Genomic DNA, 25,057 nt, shown 5'->3' on the forward strand with positions numbered 1-25,057 from the left:
CATTGTGGGCTGAGTCTTCCCATTTCAATTAACTTCAGACAATATATGTCCACAGGCAAACCAAATGCAGACAGCTCTCATGAGACACTCCTCCCCAGGTGACTCTAGACTGTGTCAAGCTGACCAGCACACTATCGCACTACCATCTTGTTCTTGTGACCCAAATGACAATCTTTAAATAGTTTTTCATTTTTCTATTTATTTATCAACTAGGAGCACTCATTTATTGATATGATAGTAACGTATTAGATATTTTACTTAGATGTTCCCAGCTTTCTATTAAGCTTCTAAATTGCACACGTGCTCAATTATGTATTTAAAATGGTTTAAACACAAAAACAACCATTTTAATGTACCTCCTTGAGGTCTGGGCACCCTCAATCCCTTTGCAGCACAATGACTAAATTTATTACCACATCTTATACTTTTCTAGAAACATGTGTGGGAAACCTATAGGATTCTGAGTATATTTTTGTGGAAGGTCGGTAAACGATTTTTATATCTTACATAAAATGACAATGAGTTATACATAAACCATTTGTGAGGTTTCCTCTCTTTTTTTAAGTTCCATCTTTTTCAAAGAATAATTTGTGACTTACTTATTGAGTTCTTTTCTTATTCTATTCCATTTGTCCAGCTATCTGCTCTTGTTATACATAACATGCTTTGGGATGGATGGATGGGGAGAAAGATAGAAGGATTCTCATCTGCCATTTTGTTATGTTTGCATTCTTCTTGGCTCAGTTCCTATATCTATCTTTTCTATAATTTCATAATACACTTTCTAAATACCTAAAATTTAACCAATGAGAGTTTGAAATTTTTCAATATTAAATACATAGAAATGAGGCTTGAGAGAAGGCTTAGTGGTTAAGAGCACTGGCTGGCCTTCCAGAGGACCTGGGGTCCCATACACATTGTCTGTAAGTCCAGCGCTAGTAAGTATGACACCCTTTTGCCTCTGCAGGCACTGCATGCAAATGACAGATAAGCATACATACATATATACATACACAAATGCAGAAAAACACTCATACTCATAAAATAAAGATAAATCTTTAAAAAGAAAGAAATGTATGTATTTGGGAGTATGAACATCTTTAAAATACCATGCTTTCCTCCTGGTAATACATGTTTTCATTAAATCAATAGCTTTTCTGTTTGTGGTGGTATTTTAAATACAGTTTTCACGGGCCTATTACATACTTATCTATTATTTTTATCTTATCTATTTATGAATATTTATAATGAATGTTATATTTTCAAATTGGTAATATTTTCATAGGAGTTTTTCATTCAATTACGTTGCTTAACATTTTTAACATTAGAGTTTTCGATTCATTTTTCATTTAGGAAAATGCTCACTATTACAGTATTTGAATAGAGGTAGCATGTGTTTCTTCACTTAGTTCTTTTATTAAATATTGATATTTGGTAAATGTGTAAAATCTAAATAACAACAGAATGCTGAGGTGGTATAATTTTAATGAGAGTTGATAATTACTGCTTTAAAATCATTCGATTCAAATATTGTAGATAACTTGGGTTTTTTTTTTTCTACTTCTGTTATGGAATTACCTACCATCCACCTTTAATTATTAAATGGATGCGAATTTGTAATCATACCAGGCAAATTAAATAATACTGACTCCTATAAAAGAACTTAGCATGAGAATATTGTATAAACTAGTAATGATTACAAAATATTCTTGGCTTCAAGATGCTTCTCCCATCAAAGATTTGCCTAAAGAAAAAACTAAAATAACATTTATAGGTGGAAGGTCCCCCAAGTTTTCTTTTATATATATTTGGCTGTGTGCTGTCTCAACATACAGTGAGAAAAGGCTGGTTTTCAGTTTGCCATCCTCTTGCCTCCACTGCCCACGTGCTGAGATTACAGATGTGTTTTATCACACTGCATGTAATTATGTGCTGTGTTCATGCAGTACCCAGGAAGCCAAGAGAAGGCATCATCTCCCCTGGAACTAGAGCTACCGACAGTCCTGTGCTACCAGTACAAGAGCTAGGGATCAGACCCCGGGCCCTCTGTGAGAGCAACCAGTGCTCTTAACATCTGAGCCAGCTCTCTGTTCTGGCCAAAAAAAAATTGCTATTCTAATCTAAAGAACTATTTTAATCTAAATTTAACCAATCAGAACTAGCATCTACAACACATGAATTCCACATGAAAGGAAACAAACACCCCCCCCTCCACCCCACAAATTTCCATCTTGTACCCTTGAAAGCATCATGTCCACAGCCTAATAGCAGAGGTGAGCCCAGGGCTGAGATCTAAAGCACTAGCAAGGTTTTCTTGTTGCTTTTTTCCTCTCCATAAATGTCAGGGTTCTCTCTATTCTGTCAAGCACTCACTCCTAAAATTCAGCCTTGGTCCATTAGTGATGTATGAAAACCAATACTGCTACACTGTATTTTGGAAAGTCTTAAAGGACATAGACACCATACCTGAAAAGTCAACTTAATGTACATGTTACTGACATGACATCCAGGAAAAGGAGAGCCTATGGCAACCCCACCCCCCTCAACTACATCAAGGCCTCAGCTGATTTAATACACACAATCACATAAAAATTTCATGGCAAGTGCAGTTCAGATGCTGTTTTACCTGTCTCACCTTGTCTCCGAAGGCTTTTTACCACTGGGATCCACCTGGTTCTGGGAACTCAGCTACCTCCCTTAAAACAAGCATTTCCAGTAGCTGATGAAGGGGCTTATGCTGGCTGCCCTCTCTTTGCCCTCTTCCTGAGACTAACCATTGTGCTGACATGAGGAAAGCTCCTGATGACCAGGTGCCCCCTTTGCAGGCTTCGGTGCCTTTTTATTTTTATCAGACTCTAAGCTATCAAACACAAGTTAAGAGGAATTCCTAAAAAAAAATATAGTAAGAAATGAACATTTATCTAACATTAAAACAATGCCATGCAATTTTCACTTTGGAATCATTTGTTGTAAAAATATGGATTTGATACAGATATTGGCTACAGGATGCCTTAATTTATAAAGATTAATGACACGGGGCATAACGAGTGCCTGGTCTCTATTCCAATAGCAAATCAATTAATAAATTGCCTAACGAATTCATGTACTAATAGCAACTAAATGTTTACCAAGCAGACTTTTACTAAGCAAGCCAAGCAATCCCTCTCGAGGCATAGAAAGACTATGTGAGATTTTCTTTTCCTCTCTGAAATGCCTTCATCCATCTTTCCTCACAAAGATGCTGCAATTAGCCTAGAAAACTCAGGCCCATGTTGTTTCCTAAGCCTACAGCACCACCGTCTCTAAAATTGATGGAACCTAGCTGGGGCACACTTCCTACCAAACTCACTTTGTGGTGACCCGTGCAATGTTGAGAACCTGGTCCCACCTGCGTTCATGCTTCGCCATTATTCTACTGGTGAAAAGCTACGTTCAGCCTGGGTCTTTCCGGTTTGGCTTATGTATGTCTACCCTAAGAAAGCTGGAGTTATTCGAATGGAGGGAGTCTCATGAGAAAATGCCTCCATAAGAGCAGTCTGTAGGCAAGCCTAGAGGGCATCATTTCAGCTAATGATTGATGGAGGAGGCCCAAGTCTTGGCGGGTGGTCCTAGGTCATCAGCACTTTTCATAGCCTGTGTATCAGCTCTTGTCTCCAGGTTCTAGCCCTGCTTGAGTCCTGACTTTCTTCAGTGACACACTACAATGTGGATGTATAAGTTACAAAAAACCCTTTCCTTTACAACAGGCATTTGATCATACAAGTAGTAACCCCAACTGGGACGTTATTGTTTGCTTAAGTTAAAAGCTAAATGCATTTGTGTGTATGCATGTGTATGTGTGCTTGCATGTTTGCATGTGTACATGTGTATGTGTGCTTGTGCGTGTTTATCTAGAAAGAGAAAATACAATGTCTTTTTCAACAATTCATCAGTTTCCAGAATCAAACTTAAAATGTCAACATTTAACAGCAATGACCTTTCCATGGAGAATCACATAACACAGAATTTAATTTACATATGCAAAATAAATCCATGAACAGAGATTTCCACCACTGAATATGTACACAGTTGCAAACATTCATATACAATTGTAAAATCAAAGCCAAATTTAAGTTTAGGGGTATAATCCTAAGTGCTAATTTAATAATGAGTTGATATCATTATCTTTGGGATAAATTATTGTTATGATTTGAGGAAAGCAGGGCATTGCCAGCGATGAAGTGAAGTGGTCCTTACTGCAGCACAAGGCTTCGAGAAAGTCCCCAGCATTTATGCTTATCTATTTTAAGTTGCTCGGAGCGGGGTGGTTATTTTACCATGCACAAACACAAGCTGAAGGCACGGCATGCATCTCGCATTTAGCATTATGAATTTAAAATAAGGTTTATTTGACCATGCCTGTGCTTGCTTGCAGTTCAGAAATTCTCTTTAGTGTTCATTCTGGGTACCACGGTGTTCAACTTAAGACATTTTTACAGGGGCTTAAGAGATGGCTCCATGGTTAAGAGTGTGCATTGCTTCTGCAGCCGACATGAGTTTGATTTCCAACATCCACATCGGCTCACAACTGTCTGTCACTCCAGTTCTCTGCAGGCACACACATGGTGCACAGAAACCCATGTAGGTAAAATAGTCACACAAATAAATAAACATAAAAATAAAGGTATTTTTATTTAAAATTTTAGCTGTTCAAAGAAAATTGTTTATATTTTTCCTCAAAAATTTTATTATTTTATTACCAGAAACTGGTACCACTTTTAAAGGGATTTAAAAAAAAATCTACTAGATTAGATCAGCAAAGGGTTTTGCACTTCCTGAACCAAATACACTTAAGCGTTCATACAAATAAGTTGAGTTCACAGGACACCTTGTAGGGGGAGTGTGGCAGGGTTGGGGGGGTGGTATATGCTGCTGATGAAAACGTCCTGTCGTGCAAAGATGAAATCCGGGAACCGTCGTTGGGCCAATAGCAATGAACACCATCAATGTGTCACTCAAACAATAAGGTGCAAATGAAAGTGTCAGCCATTCTTTGAGACCATCGGAGCCCTAGGATACCGGATGGAGCTGTTGGCGATAAAACCATCTGAGTCCATCTGGTCAGGTGGAGGGTGGCCTGACCGGCAGTGCAAACAGTAGACAAAAGAGAAAAGCTTCATTCTGAGGCTGATGCACAGGAGAGTTTGGCAAACTGCGCTCACAGCAGAGACAGTATTATCAAACTAATGGCATGGGCAATCACCAGGCCACCATGCATCCCACGTACCAGCGGGGCATCCATTTTCAGCTAAGTGCTGGCGTACGTTTTTCCTTGCTCTCGCCCCTGCAGGGGTAAGTCAACCCAGCACTCGAGACCCACTGCCTGGTAATAAATTACTATATTGGACACTTTTTGTTTTCTTTCACCAATGACTTTCCTGTGTGGTCTCACTATCATTACCAATTAAAAGACAGCCTGCTTCAGCCAACTGTATCTCACTGGGTATCAGCTCCGATACTCCAATTGCCTTGGCACGTGCGGCAGGGTCAAGAGGCCCCTTTGACCTTTTTCTACTAAGTCTTCCTGACCACTCGCTATTGCAGCAATCTCAGCTGAACAGATGGACACTTTCTGCGACACTATAAAGCTTAGAATATAAAGATAAATGAAATTGTGTCTCAGGCTTCAAACTGGTTTATGAGCCCGTTTCTACAAAACCTGCAGTTTTAAAGTCTATAATCTCACCCGGGCTAATAGGAGAGACTGCTTGTTTCTTTTTAAATTGTCAGCTTTATAATTTAAGTTTGAGATATGTCAGAATTCTGTAAGATGTTTGGTGAGTTGACTGTGTTTCTAATTAATATAACAGCTGATTTTGGAATGTAGAGCACTTTTTTATGCTTATTGCTTTTTATCAATGACTGAAAGACGAAGTCACTCCATAGTAACTAACCATGTTGAATGAAAGATGAATGTTCTAAATTGCTTCATGCATAATTTTTCTTTTATTGGATCACTGAATTTCTCAAATGTGACTCTAGTATTTTTGCTTCTCAGAATGTAAGAGGAACACTAATAAATATTCTATTTATTGCCACTTTTTGGCATATTCATGCAAGTTTACCACCACGGTTATTTGAATATTTTAAAATTGATAGTTTAACCTCGAGTAGCCTATGATATATTTTTCTTCACTCAAGGGCTGTCTCCTTTAAATAAAATGAGTGTGTTATTTATTGTTCAGATCAGACTACTTTTATGGAGTGAAATAGGGAGCTATTAATAATCGCATTGGTACCACAGCCATGAGCCATGACTGTCTCGGCCAACCTGGATGCATTCCCACCAAACTTAGATGTGTGAGGCCATTAATTTACTTATGGAAAATAATGAATGTTTCTGTGTCACTCATAAAATGTGACTGCGGGGCTGGGGAGATATCTCCTGTCTCCTTGCATAAAGAGCTTCCAACACAAACACAAAGACCTGAGTTTCCATTCCCAGCACCCACATAAGAACGAGGTGTGGTGGTATGGGCGTGTAATCCACGAACTGAAGAGGGGCAGAGACAGGCAGAACCCAGATGCTTGCTGGCTAATGAATCCAGCTGGAGCCTATGAAAATCCAGTCAGTCTAAAATCCAGTCCAAAGCTTCAGGTTCAGGGATCCTGTCTCCAGAAAGGGAGTGGCTGAGCAATAGTTACTCCAAGTTAGCCTTTCATTTCCATATGCACATATGTATGTGCACACATACAAATAACTTAAAGATGTAATCCTAACTCTGTCTAAATAATTTTAATAACTGAAAAAAATAATTTCTTCTAAACTTTCAGGCTAATGGGTCTGGAGAGATGGCTCAGGGTTTAGGGACACTGGCTGTTCTTGCTCTTGCAGAAGACCTGGGTTCAGTTCCCAGCATTTCCATGGCCATTCACAACCATCTGTATCTCCAGTTCCAGGAGACCCGATGCCCTCTTCTGGCCTCCAAAAGACCAGGCACACACAGGCACGATATCCATACACATAAAAATAAAATTAAATTCAACTTGCAGGTTGAAGTTTTGTTTCAGTCATTAAGCATTTCAGATTTGTGTAGCAAATTAAAAAAATGAACCAAGGGCACAACACAAAGAATATCACAGAAAGACTATTACTGAATAATTAAAAATGATTCATTTCTACATTTTATATTTCTAAAATTCATGCCACCACTGTCCTGTTGTGCAATCTCTAAAATAATACCTCAGTAGTCAACTAAATTATTAACATAAGTAAATATAGTCATAGTAAATAAGAAGTAATACGTGCTCATTTTCAACTGATTTATTTTGATGCATTTATTTCTCATCAGGCTGGAGATAGAACCTAACACTCCCTGCATGCTAGGAAAGTGCTCTACTACTGGGTGACACCCTAGTCTCCACCTTTGGTTGATTTAAAGGCAAAAATTGCTTGACTTTTTTCCACAAGCTTTGAAGACCAGGTTAAGAAAGAGTTATAGAAGCAAAGATGAGGAAGACAAAAAACAAAATCACCAAGAGGGCAGGTGGGAAGTCCTGGCTCATTTCAGGGAGTTACCAAACTAAAGAAAAGACCATGAGACAAATCCACTTCTCCCCACAGAGAAACCAAAACACGAGCAAAAACCCAACTGTCCTCAGTGTCTGGAATGAGAGAGAAGCCAATAACTAGCTCTTAAGTTTCAGTATCGTAGAGCAGAATCTAAAAAGCAAAGAGCTAGTATGGTTTCAGTCTGGTTTTCTGAGGCAATGCCCCTCTGGAGGGAAAGGCTCTTGAATCAGACAGACGGAATCTCAGAAAGAATTATCACCCTGGTCACTGGAATGTCCTACATCTTTCTTCCCCAGCCAATGGCTCCTGCTGCTCTCTAAGCCTACTGTCTGTATACTGAGTAAAGGGCAGACCAGTGCTAACAACAAACAAGGCTTAAACGGGGGTTGTTTTAGCTAATAAGGCCGGGGCTCTTAAACAATTTAGTATCAATGGATGGATGAAAAGACAGACAGACATAAGAGAGCTGAGAGAGGCCTGGCGACAAATTCAAAGTCTCACAGCCTTTTATTCAATCAATCCAACACTGAGGAGTCCTAGTGGAAACGAGAGGCCGGGGCGCTCTTGAGCACCCATGAGAGAGAATACTGTGTGCTTCCTTTAAAAGTTACCAGAAAATCCAAAACCACTCTTCCCACAAGTGCTTGAATAGATGTTTTATAACTCAGCTCTGGTTTGTCCTGTATTTTTTAATAAAATAAATGGCACTAATAGAAAAGAATATCAAATTCAAAAGCACTTTTATTAAGAAGCTCAATCTTAAGTGGCAAAATAGATGCTCGTCTTAAACAGCAACCATTTCCTTTGATTTCTGTTTACCTCTTACTCAGTATGTAATTGTCAATTTAGATGACAAGTGCGTGTTGCTAAATTACTAGGAACTGGCCTCTGGGATGAACACTAATTAAAAAGTATGTGCTATGGGCATGTTGATGTGAGTCACTCCCAACACCTTCGCTTCCAACCATGACACTCGAGTCAGTGGTAACACACTAACACTTGATAAGCGCCATCCCGATAAGCTGATTATTGACCCAAAGACCAGGAAAGGTGTAAGTTTAGAGGAAAAACAAGGCAGCCAGAAGTGGTTTGCCATTACATAGAACAAGAAACAAAATTTATTAAGCACTCCTTCCCTTTGGAGCGACACGTGTGTATTTAAATAACAAACTGGTGCTGGAGAGATGACCCAGCTTTTAAGAGCAGGTTCGACTAGTGGGGGATACCTGCTTGCAATCCCCAGCACCCACATCAGGCAGCACACAACTACCTATCGCTCCAGTTCTAGGGGATCTGATGCCCTCTGCTGGCTTCCAGGTCATCTTCACATGTGTGGCATGCATTTACAAAGGCAACCACAGGAGGAGGCGTGTAAGGCCTGGAGTTGACAGTGCCAGCCTGTGGAAGAACATTAGCCTATTGAAAACTACGGAACAGCCTCATCATCCAGATCTCACTCAGGTATTAAGAGTCAATGAAGAAGAGGAAATCCTTTAAGGCCTGCAGTCTCCTGAGACTCTGAACTTATCCCACTCAAAGAGAAACCTGCAAGCCTTTAAAGCTGTATGCACCGAGTGTCATCAGCTCTCCCTCCTGTCCTCTGATGAGAGGGCCATAGAGCAGTCTCCAAATCAACTACCAAAATCAGGGAGCTGCTGCTTGGGGCTTACCTTGAGTTCCTGCATTTGGGAAATGAAGCCTAAATAAACCTCTTTCATATTTATCATACATCCATTCCTAAGCGTTATTGCAAACCTGTTGATTAGATGGCCGATAGCTTTGGGGGTTTTATATTAAGGGGTGGGTTTGAAAAGTAATTATCCCAGGGAAGAAGACGACGCATGATATACAATATAATCCTCGGGCTATGTCTGAGTGATTATTTTAGATAACTCTGTGTCTAGGAGAAATGAGCCTGAGATTGACAGACAGGTAAATGGAGAGGATGCCAGAAACTTCACTGGTGAACAAAGCCATTTTAACCGTGTCACCTTTTGTCTAAGAAAACCGCCATTTGTGTCTCCCCTAAAGTGAGACATTGGTTCTCTGTGTGCCAAATATCCAAGATCTCATTTCCATTATTGAATAAGCTTATTAAGTTTATTAAGCCAGCAGATGAAGGCATTTGCTCCTATTGTACTTCATGGTATTACCCATCTATTATGGTCCTTTTAGAGACATATATAGACTCAGTGCCCCGGTCCTTTCTAATTTACTCATTAGAGAAGGATAGGTGGATTTCAATTATTGTGTTTCATGGGGTGTACACCTCTGATCGTAGGATTGGGGAGGCAGAAGCAAGAGGAGAGCAGTAAGTTCAAAGCCATCCTGGGCTATGTCATGAGTTTCAGAGTAGCCAGCACTACTTAGTGAGACCCTGTCTAAAAGGAAAACTCTGGTTACAAATAGAATTATGATAATCTGGAGTAATGCAATGCTTTAAAACACAAAATCTAGTCCCAGAAATAAAGGATTAGAATATGAGGCCAACACATAATGTATTTAGCCACAGGGCTAGTGCCCAGCTAACTGGAAGGGATGTACACTATCTGAGTGCTCACTATAGCTATTCACCACGTTTTGTCTCTGGTCCTAACTGCTATCATATCTAAAACAGAAGGGTAGATTATATAAGCAAAAACGAATGGTAATGACTGAAATTATCCTAAACACATGGAAGACGAGAAATTTCTGCTACTATCATGGCAATCCCATCCTTGAACATGCCAGAAATTAAGGCTATATGTGTTCTAAGTGTTATTTAAGATAATCTTTAGTTTATACAAAAATCAAAAGCACAAAGAACGATCAGGGTTCCCTGCCCTGTGGGAAGTCCAAGGACCACCCACCTCCATCCAGGTCTAGTAAGGTGAGCATCCAAACTGCCTAGAAAAAAAAAAAGCACAAAGAAATAAAACATGCAATGGGGCCTTAAGAACATTTTAAAAAAATCATCCATAAACTTTACTTAACTGTAGGTAAGTAGGTTGAAGAAAAAGTAGGTCTTTTGTAGTGGCATTTCAATTGTATTTTAATAAATAAAGCTTGCCTAAGATCTAAAAAGCAAAATAGCCAGCCACTGACCAGTCTTACAGACCAGCTAATGGTAACACATACCTTTTATCCCAATAGCCACACTAGTTTGCCATAGAATCCGGGCAATGCATGCCTTTAATCCCAGCCCTAGAGAGGATTATAAGACAGGAGGAAGACAGTGCTCAGACACAGTCTCATTCTGAGGTTCCTGGAGGCAGGATCGCTATTTCTCACTAAGGTCAAGGTACGAGCCTTGGCTGGCTGTTATGCTTTTCAGATCTTCAGGATGAACCCCAGTTTCTCTCTCTGAGTTTTTATTAACCATGCTTCAGTCTTTGATTTAAAATGATCAGCTGACAAACCCATGATACATAAGTTTAGTGGGCAATCTAGATTCAGATGAGCGTTAAATTTGGGTGCTTGTATTACCCATGGAGTAATAATCTCATTTAAATCTCTGGATGACCTCATAGGAAGTCAGGGCCTGTGCTCTTCTCTCTGTATTCTAGACATAGCTACATGCTCAATGCCAGACTGTGGGGGTTGCAAAACAGAGCTTGGTAGAGGAGCTAGAAAAAAAAGGAAAACAAAATATTTGTTACCAAACATGAAGTGGAAAGGGTGGAGTTTTGTATAGTGACCAGAAACCTCTAAGGAGGTAGGGAAGAAAAGAATTGATGTTGAACAGGGCTTTGTGTTTCATAAGCTTTGGGAAGGACTTCAGCAAAAGCACATCTAAGACAATGTGGGGGGGACCCACCACCATCAACAAAAACCATACAGTGTTCAGACCTGTTTGGGTATAAAATTATGTACACAGGAAAAGAAAGTCCTTGCTGTCCATACGGCCTCCTGGGAACATTTAATATCCATGAGGAATAATGATAGTTGGAGGAAAAGGTTCTTTGGGCTGTTTACATTTAGGATGAAGATGGCCACCTAGCCTCAAGCTGTCACTTCAGAGAACTGAAGGCACTTCCAGGATGCCACTGTGAACACTCAGTCGAGAACACTCAGTTGGGAATACTGGCAGTTTCCTGATGAAACACAGTCGGACTCCGCATCAATAAACAAAGCGGAGGGCTTAATACATTTTGTTTTAATAGTTCAGAGGAAATATTCCACAAGAATAAATGCTTTTGTCCAGAGAACTGCTTCCTGTAACATGTTTGCATTTTCCGCTCCTAGAGACAGCATCGGCATACGTCACTGATGCCAGCTCTGCTCTGTTCTGTTTCCCTAAATGGGCTCGGAGGGCGTGCTCAGTCAACAAGGGACAGGGCCAGCTTTCAATAAAACAGATCTCATTCTCCTCTCCTTTCCTTCTAAATCCTTTGGGTAACCCAATATCCGAATTTCTATAAATGTTACTTCTTATTCTTGAAGCTGGCATTTAGTATGCCAGTAATAAATAAAATACCCCTCTTTGTATTTTTTTTTATTATTAGCACACTGGAGACTAGTGTGCTATCATTACACAGACAGAGAATGATTTCACATCATTACAAAGATAATGATTTTACCTCACTCTTGCTATATACACTAGTATGTATCATTATGAAGTATACGCTAATGTGTATCATTACGAAGATAATGATTTCAAGAAACTTCACCGCCAGAAACAAGTTGCTTAAATGGGACAGATCTGACCTCGGGGGTGGCAGTGCAGGGGAGAGGTGGTATTGAAGGATTTCTACTTTATCAGATATCGGTTCTCCATGAAGCTGAATAGCAGATAAAACTTGGAAAGCCATGTTTTTTTTTCTTGGTGTGTGTGTGGGGGGGATTGTTGTTGTTCTTTTGTTTGGTTTATTTGGTTTTGTTTTTTAAGAGAAAGCAATTTAGAACTGAAAATAAAAGGAAAAAAAGAAACTAAGAAATTAGTGAAGAAATGTTCCTAAGCTGTCATGACATGTCACATGATCATAGCATGCATGTGCTCCAAAAGTCTATCAAGTTATTCACGTCAGTAAAAGCAAGTTTTAAGACATATGTAGTAAATCTCACTAACCATGTTTCTTGATTAAGATGAACACAACATGAGATGCCTGATTCACTTAACTCTTCTTGGTATTTCTGAATTGAGCCTCCTCCCCGCAACACACGCACAAACAAGTTAGCCGGTAACTCTAGAGAGAATTTAGTAACAGAGTATTTAAAAAACCCCAGAGCTTCACATTCCCACGGGACTGATGGGATACTGTGTGGGGAAGGGTCCTGAAGTAGAGCCAGGCTGCAGGGAGCACTGAAAGGTAGTATAGACATTTATTCATAGAAAAATCTTCCAAGAAAATTAACAAAAGAGATAACATTCGCAGAAATCAAAACTGAGCAGCAAAGCCTTTCTCTGGGAGAAATCACGATTGCCTATCAGCAATTATAAAAACAATAACGGTGACCTTGAGTCTGCCTTAAAGGTCTTTGTTCACAATTGAACCGTCAGCTTTATGAATTTTCAGATGCTGTTGCAGCCAAAGATTCAGTAAGTGCAGAGTTGGTCAGTAACAAGACCACAGCTGTTTCAACCGACCCCAGTGAAAAGGCATTTGAGAAAGGACACATCACACTGGCATTTTCTATGTTAAAAATGACAGCTCTTCCAGATTCCACTCAACGTGCTTTAGATGAAGACTTACGACATCTCAGGGAAATACCAATAAAAATCCAAAATCACATACAGTCAAAGAAAGAAATAATTTAAACAAATTATATCTGCAATCCTGGGAGATCAATAGTCAGCTAAAGGTTTTCATAACTTGAAATGTTTTATGGTTCAAGATTTTACCTTAAGATTTTTTTTCTCTCATCTCGCAGATGCAATTTTATTTTCTCTGCTGTATGTTAAACATAACGTCTGGTAATAAGAGAGACACCCGATCAAAAAGGAAATAATAGAGAGACCCAATCAAAGAGGGAAAGAAGGAGAGGAATCCTAGTGTGGAGTTATCGGAATTAAAAGATTCAACAGCTATTACTGCCAGTCAGGTATCATAGCAACCTTGCACGATTCAAAAAAAAAAAAGAAAGAAAGAAAGAAAGAAAAGAAAAGAAAAGTACCAGAAAAGCCCCTAAACCTAGTCCCCAAACCTGCAAGGCTGCTTTGGGAACATAATGTTGTCAACAGCCACAAAAGATTCTGCCACCCATATTTTAAGAAATAAAAATAAAAACTACACACAGAGAGAACGGAGGGAAGGTAGAAGACATAGATATGTAAATATCGAGAAGTCATTGGTCTGAGTCTGGAACGTCACCCCAAATTCCGTCTGCTTTTCCATTAATTCTTTTCTACAGAGGACAGAGACTCCAGGCTCAACTGCCCGAGAACTGTGACTCAACAGGAAGGAACCAGGACGTGGAAATCGTATCCTAAAACACCACTTTGGTACTGTCTGTGGCAAGTCTTAACTGGAAACTCAAAGTGGATTGCATTTAAAACAATATTTAAGCTCCCACTTCTCCATCCTCAATAGCCGTTGATAGGTCCACGGAAGAGAAAAGAACAGCTTCCTAGAAGCAAGAAGCTGATATTGATTTTTTTTTTCTTCAGCAGTGAGTCTCCCGTTCTGTGTGGCTGCTGTCAAAGGCAATCTCTAACAGCTGGAGTCAAATTGTACTATTTAGAGAAAGAGCCCTTGTCAAGTGGACCGTAAGTCCCCCAACAATACGCTATTCAAATGGCACTTTGCCACACAAATTGCTGGCGGGCTGAGTAACCCGGGGCAGTGACTGAGGCCAGTATCAAAGTTTCATTTTGATGAGAGGTTTTACTCTCACACATTAAGCAAGCTTTTTTTGAAGACCTATGAGGCTATCTATCCCGGGCCCCGGAATGCTGCAAACAATTAAAATCTGTTTAAATACATCAACGGAACCTGACAACATTAATATGGATCTGGTGTTAAGTGCGTTTGTCACAGGGGGAGGAGCGGTGCCCTTCTGGGGCTGGCAGCCCCCCTCCCCCGGCACGTGCAGTACAAAGCTTGGCTCTGGCCAGCCGTACACCATGAAATAGGCGCTTTTTCCTTTTGTAACTCCGATTTACATGGCTGACGAATGTTTAGATTTGAGCGAGGCTTTGAAGTCCTCTGAGGAAATTCAGGGTGGCTCCTGTGCAGGAGGCCGGCAGCTGGAGTTACTTCACCATGCTGATTCTTTCTGTGGGGACCGGACCTCCTGAGGTAGTTTTGAAACAAAGCTATGGTCGCCTACACTAGTTTTTCTCGTGATTGAGGCAACTTCCTGAATAAAAAAATAAAGTCTAAATTCATCTTTTTTCATAAAGAAGTTATTTTTTAAGCGTTATCCATTAAGGAAGCTTTTATTCACCATACAGAACCTCTGAAAAATGGTTGCCTTCTGTCAAAAACACCCCTTGCTGCATATATCGTTCAAAAAGCAACCTGTCGAGCCCACATTGCCACTAGCAGAGGTTTTCCTATACTGTCCGAGGTGGGCGGTGCTATCATTCAGTCACTGTGTTCTAAATACAGATTAAGTAAAGTTAAATATTTAAAACGAAAATTTTAACACTAAGCTTATAGAGCTGAGTGTTTTCAACATTTAATGAAGATGACTTTTCTTGTGAAATTATGCAAAATTTTCCAGGTTATTTATACTTTGATCACCTATCCAAAGGGATACCACCCAGACTCCCTGCCAATCAAAGAGGTGGAAAGAATCATTCTACATGGGGAATTTATCTTTTTAGATTTTAGTATATGTGTAAACATAGAGTATTTGTGATTATGTATACAAGTGTATGCACAGTACCTGAGGATGCCACAGAGGCCAGGGATGCCCGGAGATTGAGTTGCAGGCAGTTGTGAGCTGTCTGGCATGGGTGCTGGGAACCACACTCGGGTCCTCTGAAAGATCAGCAAGCACTCTAAACCATTGAGCCATCTCTCCAGCCCTTTATTCTCAAATAACTCAAGTATCTTTAAACAAATACTACCTACTCTTTTCTAATGCAATGCAATATCGATAACTGAATATTTAAATAAAATGGTGTTAAACTACATGTAATAGTTCACTGTCTCGGTGAGCTTTAATTTAATATTTTAATGTGAATCTACAGGTGAGACTTTCAAGTGTCAATATTTTGTCCTATTTTGGTTATTCTGTGTGTCATGAAGCAAAACAGAAAACAAAAGCAAAAAGCAAAAGTAGAGTTTGGTTTGGAGTCTTGGCTCAGTGGTATACTTAGTGGTACACATTCTGCTCTTTCAGAAGTCCCCAGAACCCATACCCTTGTGAGGTGCTTCACAACCACCTGTGACTCTAGCTCCACGATCCTATGCCCAGCTCTGGCCTCCATGGGCACCTGGGCTCGTGTGTGTGTGTGTGTGTGTGTGTGTGTGTGATTGCACCCAGAAATCTTAATTTGCAGGGTGTTTTGTGGTTGTTTTTATCTGTTTGTTTGTTTTAGAAAGAATAGTGCTCCCCAGCACATACAAGTACTAGTCTCTATACAGTAATAGAATTTAATGTATTGGCACAAGCTATTCCAATTTACACTCCATCATATATACACATGTATACAAACCTATACAAAAATATATGAAATTAAGATAAATGACTTAATCAAAATTTCAGACATGGACAAAAGAAGAGTTAGAGATTCTTTATCCAGGTCCTCCTGATACTTCTACATGTTCCGTGACAAAGAGAAGTTCTAGACCATAGATCAGCAAACAACAGTCAGTATATTACATCTGGGCCACTGCCTGTTGCTGTAAGGTAAAGTCTCCCTGGATACCCCACGGTTACCCCAGTACTCAACAGCAGTGGTACACATTCTATTCTTTCAGAAGTCCCCAGAACCCATATCCATGTGAGGTGTTTCACAACCACCTGAGTAGGCAACGATCTGAGCAGTAACCCTAAAGCAGTCACTCCTTGATTTTACTGAAGGAGTCACATAACCCTTTTCATGGTCACCATTGTCTTCAATAAATAAAATGCAGATCACACTTACATTTTTAAATTGCCCACCAGTCATTTTAAGACAACACAAATAGAAAGTGAGTAAAGTTGGTTTAAATAATTTTTACTTCATCTCAATATTCAAAATAAATGTGCTTAACATTTTGTCCTGGTATTATTTCAAACACCAACTAGTGCTGCCCTGCATTCATTTTCATGTCACCACATTAGACATGACAGCTCTAAGCTAGCAAGCAAGCAGGGAGCTGGTAAGGGAGAGAAGTTCTGCTCGGCTCAGCAGAGTCCTTCTCAGATAGATACTGTGAATGCATAAGTCGTGGCAATTAAAATAATCCTGGTTATCCCTTTACCCATCTTGTAGATAAGAAGCACAGTAAAAAAACCAAAGGCATACACACACACACACACACACACACACACACACACTCACGCACAATGAAAATGAACCAACTAACCAATGAACAAAATGGGACTTTTCTCTTTAAAATACAGTGTAGCAGCAAAGATCCCTGTCATGTAGCAATGATTTTAGCCCAGTTGTTAAATCCCTACCTCAAAGCTAAATTTCTCCCACTGCTATTTAAGTAGATTCTATCCTGCTTTATCCTCTGCCCAATCTAAGGAAAGTCAACACACAGTATTGTATCCCATAAATCCTTTAAGACCCTGACTCTCCTCCTCTGGTCCCAAAGATCTTCTCTGTAGAGCAGCAGAGATTCAACTCCTCCAGAAATTCAAAGCGCATATATTTTAAAAATGATTTTTATGACATTGTCTGTTCTCTTCATAATCTGGCCTTCATTTATATGCAGTCCCCAAATGCATGAAGAAAAACTGAACAGAACATTCTAGAAACATCCAAATTTGACCAACTTTGAGTTCTAAATGCTTTCTTTCTGTTTAAATTGTCTAGTCCATTGCTGTCCAGAAGTCTACCTGTGCTTCCTACCACTGACACGACACAAACACAAAGCCATCTTAGATGCTCTAAAGTGCATAGGCTTCTTGTCCCCCATTTTCCTCGCCTACAGAATGTATGTGATTCACACACTCTTTGAAAATTATTTATTTTCTTATGAAACTCATGAAGCATTCACTATATTAAGAGCAAATCACCTATGGGCTGGGAAGATGACTCAATGGAGAGAGTTCTTCTCTCAAAAACATGAAAAGCTAAGTTTGAGTCCCCAGAATTCAGAGAAAAGCTGAGCATACTATCACACATTGGCGGTCACAGTGCTTTTATGGTGAGAGGAAAGGCGGAGAATCCCAGAAGCTCACAAGATATCCACCCTGGGGGGCATCCATTACAGCAAACAACAAAATGACCTCATGACAAGCAATATGGGTGGCAAGGACCAGCACCTGAAACTGCTCTCTGACCTCCACATGGGCGCCAGGACATGTATGCCCACACTCTCACATACATATCACATGCACAGAAACATAGATTAATAACACACCAGTTTGTCTTTGAAATCTTATACTTTAAAATGAAACAATCTCACTAGGCAAGTGGTAGTGCACACCTTTAATCCCAGCACTAGGAAGGCAGAGGCAGCCTGGTCTATGGAGTGAGTTCTAGAACTGCTGGGTCTACACAGAGAAACCCTGTCTTGAAAAGCAAAACAAACAAATTCACGGACAAACAAATAAATAAATAACAAATAAATAATAAAAATAAGACAATCTCAGCACCCTGGCTCTAAGAAAACCCTAAAATAACACATGAATGGAGGACAATGAGGACATCTCATACATAACTGGAAGTGGAACAGAGAAGCACAAGCACAAATACCCACAGCTCCCCCAAAGCTGGTGACAACAGGAGCATGTAGAGGGGCAGAGGTGACTCCCCTGTCCTCTTCACTTCTCCACTACAAAGAACACAGGCTGAAAATTGTAGCCTGCTCAGGTAAAGGGCAACAACTAGAAAATAGAGTGGAAATCAGTCTAGAAGAAGGAAGACAAGACCAGGGCATTTCATTACTTCTTGAAGTCAAGAAAGAAACAAAATTATATAGAGAAAATGAAATGTGTATATACTGCTACCACGACCTAAAGGATAGCTCAGAGTAGGGGGAAAAAACAGCAGTCAGTTTACCTTTGGGGAATCCAAGCAGAAAAACCTAGTGAAAATGATTTTGTTTTCCTACAGACCTTACACCTTCAACTCTGAACCACACAGATCAACAGACACCTAGCTCTTGCCTGCCATTCTAGAAGACTTCCTACTCCACTATTTGCACACTTATTGTACAAAGTGGTGCATTTCCTTATGACACTCTCAGACCCAGGGATCTAGCATCTACTCAGGCTCGCCCCGCATGGCCCTTCCAGCACGTTCCTGCTACACTACAACAGATGGCAAGGAAGCTGCACTGGCATGGGAAAGCACAGCTGGCTTCTGTGACGGAACCCGTTGATTCAATCATGTACAGGATTCAAAAAAAAATTATCACAACTATATAAGTATCCTTAAAAACAGCCTGTTTTCATGTTAGAAATGCTGAGAATTAGGGCTGGAAAGATGGCTCAGTAGTTAAGAGCACTGGCTGCTCTTTCAGAGGATCTGAGTTCAGCTCCCAGTACCCACATGGTGGATCACAACTCTCTGTAACTCCAGTTCCAGGGAATCCGATGCCCTCTTCTGGACTCCATAAGCACAGCCTGTACACAATGTCCACGCATGCAGGCCGAAATTAATAAATAAATATAAAGTGCAGATTTTGACGACCTTAAAATAATGAAAAAGTACAGAAAATAAGCTGCTATCCCCTAGTTTAGAATCCGAAGAAGGAGAGCATAAACTGAAGCAGGTTGTCCGATGAAATAGTAAGCAGAGAAATGCAGGATTCAGGGGATTTTCACTCTAGTTTAATCATGACCTGGGGAGATGGTGGCCTGACAGTGTCTGACTTTCAGAACTCAGTGGACCAATACTCTGATGCTGGCATAACAAGGACCACAAGGCTCTGCATCAAGATCTGTGATGTGCGATCATCCAGCTTTGAGACTGAACGATCCACCAGTGTGATTCCAGCACTGTTACTTGCTCACTGTTCGTCGTGTTCACCCTTCAAGTGACACATGTACTGTTAGGTGTTCGGTTGGCATCTGAGATCTCACAACAAGTGCTAGACTCAGATAAGATTCACATCAGGTCCCTAAACCTGTAAGGTGGTGCGGAAGTTCAGATGTGTGACTTGGCTTCCATTGCTTTGATGAATGACAAGACATCTTTTGTTTCTAATACAAATGTGCCCACAATATAAAAATGGGATCAAAGCTAATTCTTCATTAAAAAGCAAAGAAATGACAGGAAATGGGAATAATATGAAAATCCCAATTTAGAAACCTTCCTTCCCACATGTCCACAAGATAATTTTGATTTTATTTACATTATTTCCAATTATATGTAAGAGATTATGTGTATGCAACATGGCTCTATACACACGTGAGAGCCCAAGAAAGACAGAGGTATCAGATCCCTGAAGCTGTAGTTACACACAGCTGTGGGGCCCATGTGGCTGGTGAGATCTAAACTTGAATCCCCTAGAAGAGCAGTAAGTGCTCTTGGCAACGGAGCAATCTCTCGAGCCCCTATTTTTAGTTCTCTAAAATCCTAAAGGTTCAAACATGTTACTGAAAATTTATATATGAATTATTAATTAGTAAAAATAATTTATAGCAGCAAAAGAGCAATAAAACATAGACTTTACAGTAGCCCTTAAAATTTCAGAAATGTATTAAGTAATATTATGGAGAAGATATTTACATGGAAAAACACCAGGTACATCCATGCACATGGCACAAGTAAAGATGTTAACAAGACAGCATGAAGGATAAAAAGTGGAAAATAATATCTGAAAGAAACTAGATTAAATCACTATCACATGTCTAGAAAGAAAAATATTAAAGATAGCTTAATAAAAAGAAACAAGCTGGAGTAAAAGATACTAAATGTATTCAACTAAAGAATTAAAATGGATCCAAACTATAGAATATAATCACTACCATTGAAAAACACTTATAATTTGAGTTGACGTAACAGTAACTTAATTTTTCATACATTGGAAACTCTACTGTCACAAATGTCATTGCGAGGATGTCATTCACTTTGGGGTTAAATGTCCCCCATCCTGTTCCACCCAACATTACTGGACCAATGTCATCATCTGCTTCCTTGCTTTTGTGCCGACAGGTTAGGGCCATGTCGCATCTTACCCCGGTTGCTGTCTTGTAGAACACTGGAGATGTGGACTCACCTTACATGAAGACTCCAGCTGCAGACCAGGGCAGGGCACCAGCCCAGACTGGTGGGAACTGGAGGACCTCGGCTCTGCACCTTTGTGCTTGTGTGTCTCTGAGGCCACTGACAGCGTAGGCTCAGCTCTGACAAGCGGCAAGTCATCACCACGGTTAAGAATAATCCTTGCTCTTTCTCCTGTTTCATGCCTTTCCAAAGTGCCTAGAAAACAAAATTCAAGATGCAAAACAAAGGTAAGTAAAATATCTACCAGAGTAGAATAAAGAGACCTCAAAGGATGTTTTCGTAGAAGGACCTTGGATCTTTAAGCTGTCATTCCTGCCTTCTTACAACAGAAAGAGCCAGTCTGGGAACTTTGTCTAGATAGTTTAAACTTTGTGATCAACTATAAAGCAGTGGACTTGAAAGTGTACCCCACCCCAAGAATATTTTTATCCACTGGAACCAACATTTCAAGGGTCTCCATGATTAAAACCTATCTTACTATCCCGGAGGAAAATAAGCAATAAGGAACAATTATGGAATATTTTTGTGCCGTCTCCTAGTGTCCCAGCTCACAAACAACAGAGACTCTGGAGCGCTTGTCTGGGATTCCCAGGTTTGCAGTGTTACAGCTGCTAATGTGTAACTTACTTAAACAATTAGGGTTGTTAAAGACACTGAAGCTTAGGGTGCATCTGCCCTCACTCAGAGCGCCCCAGCTTTTGCTGTTGTTTTTATTGCTGGAGTTTGTTACCGTCAGAGCCTTTCTTTTTTATTTCTTATGTTATTAGAACTGGAATTAATCTCCTCTGCCCTCTGACATCCTTCCAGCTGCAGGAGTGGTGCTGACAACTCTAATTTAAAGATAAAAAGAACAAAAGTATAGGGCTGGAGAGATGGCTCATCAGTTAAGAGCACTGGCTGCTCTTGTAGAAAGAACACTGTCTGGGTTCTGAGCCATATGGTGGCTCAAAAATACCTGTAACTCCAGCTCCAGGGGATACAATGTCTTCTTCTGACATCTGTGGGCACTGCACTCATGTGGAATACATTCATATATGGACACACATACACAGATACATGTAAATAATAAAAATAATAAAAATAAATCTTTAAATAAAAGAGCAAGTATAAAATTGGTTTACTAGAGTTGACCTGAGGTGTTGTCCTATGCTTACCAAATAAATATAAGGACTAGAGTTCAGATTCATACTACTCAGGTAAATGCCTGGTAGGCAAGGTAGTGTACCTGTAATTCCAGCATGCAGGAAACAACACAGGGAGTTCCCTGCCTAGTTTAGCCCAAGTGGTGAGCTCTGGGTAAAGTGAGAGACCCTGGCTCAATAAATAAAGAATAGAACAAACAGAGAAGACACGAGACATGATCTTTTGACCTCCAAACGTATGTACATGAAAGTGTGCCCATACCAAGAAAATACACATATGCATATAATACACACAGACTCATTATAATGCACACACACATACATAATGATCAGAAGACTGGAGAGCTTAGTAGCGAGGTTCTGCCAAGCTATAAAAACCTCAGTTTAGAACCCAGCACCCCAAAGTCCCTATAACCATAGCACTATGGGAGGCAGAGACAGAAGGATCAGTTGTTGGCTGCCAACCAGCCTAGGCAAAACCCATGAGCTCCAGGTTCATGGGGAGACCCTGCCTCAAAGAAACAAACATGCAGAGGAATAAAGGAAGACCCCTAACACTGTCTTTGGTTTCTAAACCCATGCACAGGTAGAGATATACTACACACATGTATGCACACTACACCCATATACACACACATGCACATAAAAAAGGAAGCATCAGAAAACAATTGACAAATAGTCAACTGGTTTTGCAAATGCAATATCATGCATTCATTGAGTAAATTAATCTTGATGTCTGCTTTCTATCCTCTGAGTTCATTTGTATTATTAATCTTATATTATGTATAATGCATACCCAACTGAATAAAAATAATAAGAAGTTAATAATTAATACCACATTACAGATTTAATTTCATATTATTTCTTTCCCACCAATGAGGAAAAGTTGCAGCATGTGTTAAAGATAAATAATTCTCACTGATAATATTTTAAAAAGATCAAATACATTGTTTATCATGGGGAAGTGTTGGTAAAAATCATAGATCACTCTTTCTCCTGATAAGGAGCTAGGTGTGCAAACTGTATGACAATTACTCAGCCTATCTCAGGCTTCTCCTCCCTCCCCTGCTAACTCCATCACCATTAGCTGGTATTCAGCACTTTAAACTGGTACCAGCCATCATTCTGTTACACTAACAGGCAGAATTTTAGTCCCAGGAACTCTTGACAATGCTTTCCCATTGTAATTATTTTACATTTGTAAGAAAACATCCTGAATATCAACTTCTAGATATAGCTTTCCAACCTCTCTTCTTCCACGACTATTCAGATACTGTCAACAAAGGATGCCGGCAGCAACATCAAGAAAACCTTTTCCCTCAAAAATGACAGTAAGAAAAGTTTATCAGATCAATGACTTCAGCTCATCTTCCCGGAAAATGACTGCATTCCAGAATTTACAACCATAGGATTCGTTGTCTTTCTGAGAAACCTCTCTTTAAACTTGATATCAACCTGGATAGTCTGCTCGTGAGTCTTTTGTGGCTACACGATGTGCTATTTGGAAAATATTTTTAAAAAATTTTAAGTCTCTCTAGGTTATCTGGATCTAACTCTGTACCCCTGGGCTCGGCCTCTCAAGTGGTTGAGAAAACGGGTGTGTGCTACTCTGCTTGGCTTTTGATAATCCTCGAGAAATAATTTATTGGGCTTTCGTCACATAGTTTTGTGCCTTACACTGTCTATTTTTCACATTCATGTATTTCATCCGAAACTAAGTACAGCCATCTCTTGAATTGTCCAGACATAACCACAGCTTACCCATACTCAGGTGTATGGCTGTCATCTCCTGCTTTTGCACACACAGGTACCTAATCTGTTTCATCTACTGTACCATCCAATGTGACCTGTTTGCAACATATACTAAGCAAGAATGGTTCAACTTCAAAGTCTCGTGGCATTGCAGGAGCAAGAGACATTGAAGACTAATTTACTGTAGTATGTAAAATACAAATATTCTATTCTAACCCTAAGTAAATATCTCCCAACCAAATAAAACACTTGGTATTTGGTTTTGCTGATAATAACTCTTTACATAGGGGCTAATTCTTTATTGTAAAATTTCTTATCAAATTATCATTCTTCTTCCTCCTGATTAATAAGCCCTTTTAAATCACTTCCCAGCAGAATCTATGGAATTTACAACACTCAATCACATTTTTTTATATTGTTGCAGGTATCTAGATAAAAGAGAATAACCACAAGGAAGACTATAGGTGTGTTCTTGTGCGAATTCATCCCCTGGGAAGTGTAAACAAATCTACCCGCTGCATCCTCCCCAGTGACAAACCAAAGTATCATTCCTCCAAAGTTCCCCTTGGGACACCAATGAGTTTATTGGGCCTATAGACAGAGCATACTGAGGATTATGGGGAAGGAGCTAAGCATGGATGACTTTGGCAGATGCACTTGAAGATCTGCACTCAGCATGGAGGATGGCTTCCCCGCGGCCCACAGTCCTCCTCTACACTCTAGTGCCTAACCTAGACTCAAGGCTGGAAGCAATTAGAGCTGAGTTGTGTACAATTGCCTGCCAAGTATGGATAGAAGTTCAGTTGCTGGTCCAACAGCCCCACCTCCCAAAACCCTCCTTCTGTGAAGGGATGGGAACAGCAGCCCACAACCCTGATCATGTTAGATGCTCTCAGGAAGACAAAGCCAACCTCAGGAAGACGGGCACTGCTTCCCAGGGAGGACGATGATCTACAACCGCTGCAACATCCCCAAGTGCTGCCTTTGCTTCCTAATAGCAGAAACTCAAGGTTACAAATCACTTCATTCAATCCCAACTTCAAGAGATCTGCTTTTCCACGTAAACCCAATGATAACCCAAACTGGTTTCCATTCCATTCCACGAAGAGCGTAAAGGATACACTCTTCCCTGAATCGTTCCGGACACAACAGGAAATGCGTAGAGCTGCACTTGATTAAGCCCTTGCTATCTGCCACCATCTCTTCTTTGAAAGTAGGTGTGTGAAAAATACCACGAAATCTATATGGTGTAAAGAATTGAGGCTAACCTGGGCTACATAGTGAGTTACAGAGCAGCCTTAAATACAGACATAAACTTTGTGCCATAAAATAACTCAAAAGCTCTTCATA

The 25,057-nt window shown here is 40.0% G+C and overlaps 1 protein-coding gene across 2 annotated transcripts in view; it reads right to left on the reverse strand.

The window, feature by feature from the left end:
* The window catches only part of Wdr72 (WD repeat domain 72), a 154,356-nt gene that overhangs the window by 90,690 nt on the left and 38,609 nt on the right, over positions 1-25,057 (reverse strand). For both annotated transcript variants that reach the window (XM_075967751.1, XM_075967749.1), the window contains exon 13: positions 20,806-21,008. In XM_075967751.1, the coding sequence (XP_075823866.1) occupies positions 20,806-21,008 (203 nt within the window). The remainder of the gene's footprint in view (positions 1-20,805; positions 21,009-25,057) is intronic.

The sequence above is a fragment of the Microtus pennsylvanicus genome, chromosome 3 (genome assembly GCF_037038515.1).
Source record: "Microtus pennsylvanicus isolate mMicPen1 chromosome 3, mMicPen1.hap1, whole genome shotgun sequence".
NCBI lineage: Eukaryota > Metazoa > Chordata > Mammalia > Rodentia > Cricetidae > Microtus > Microtus pennsylvanicus.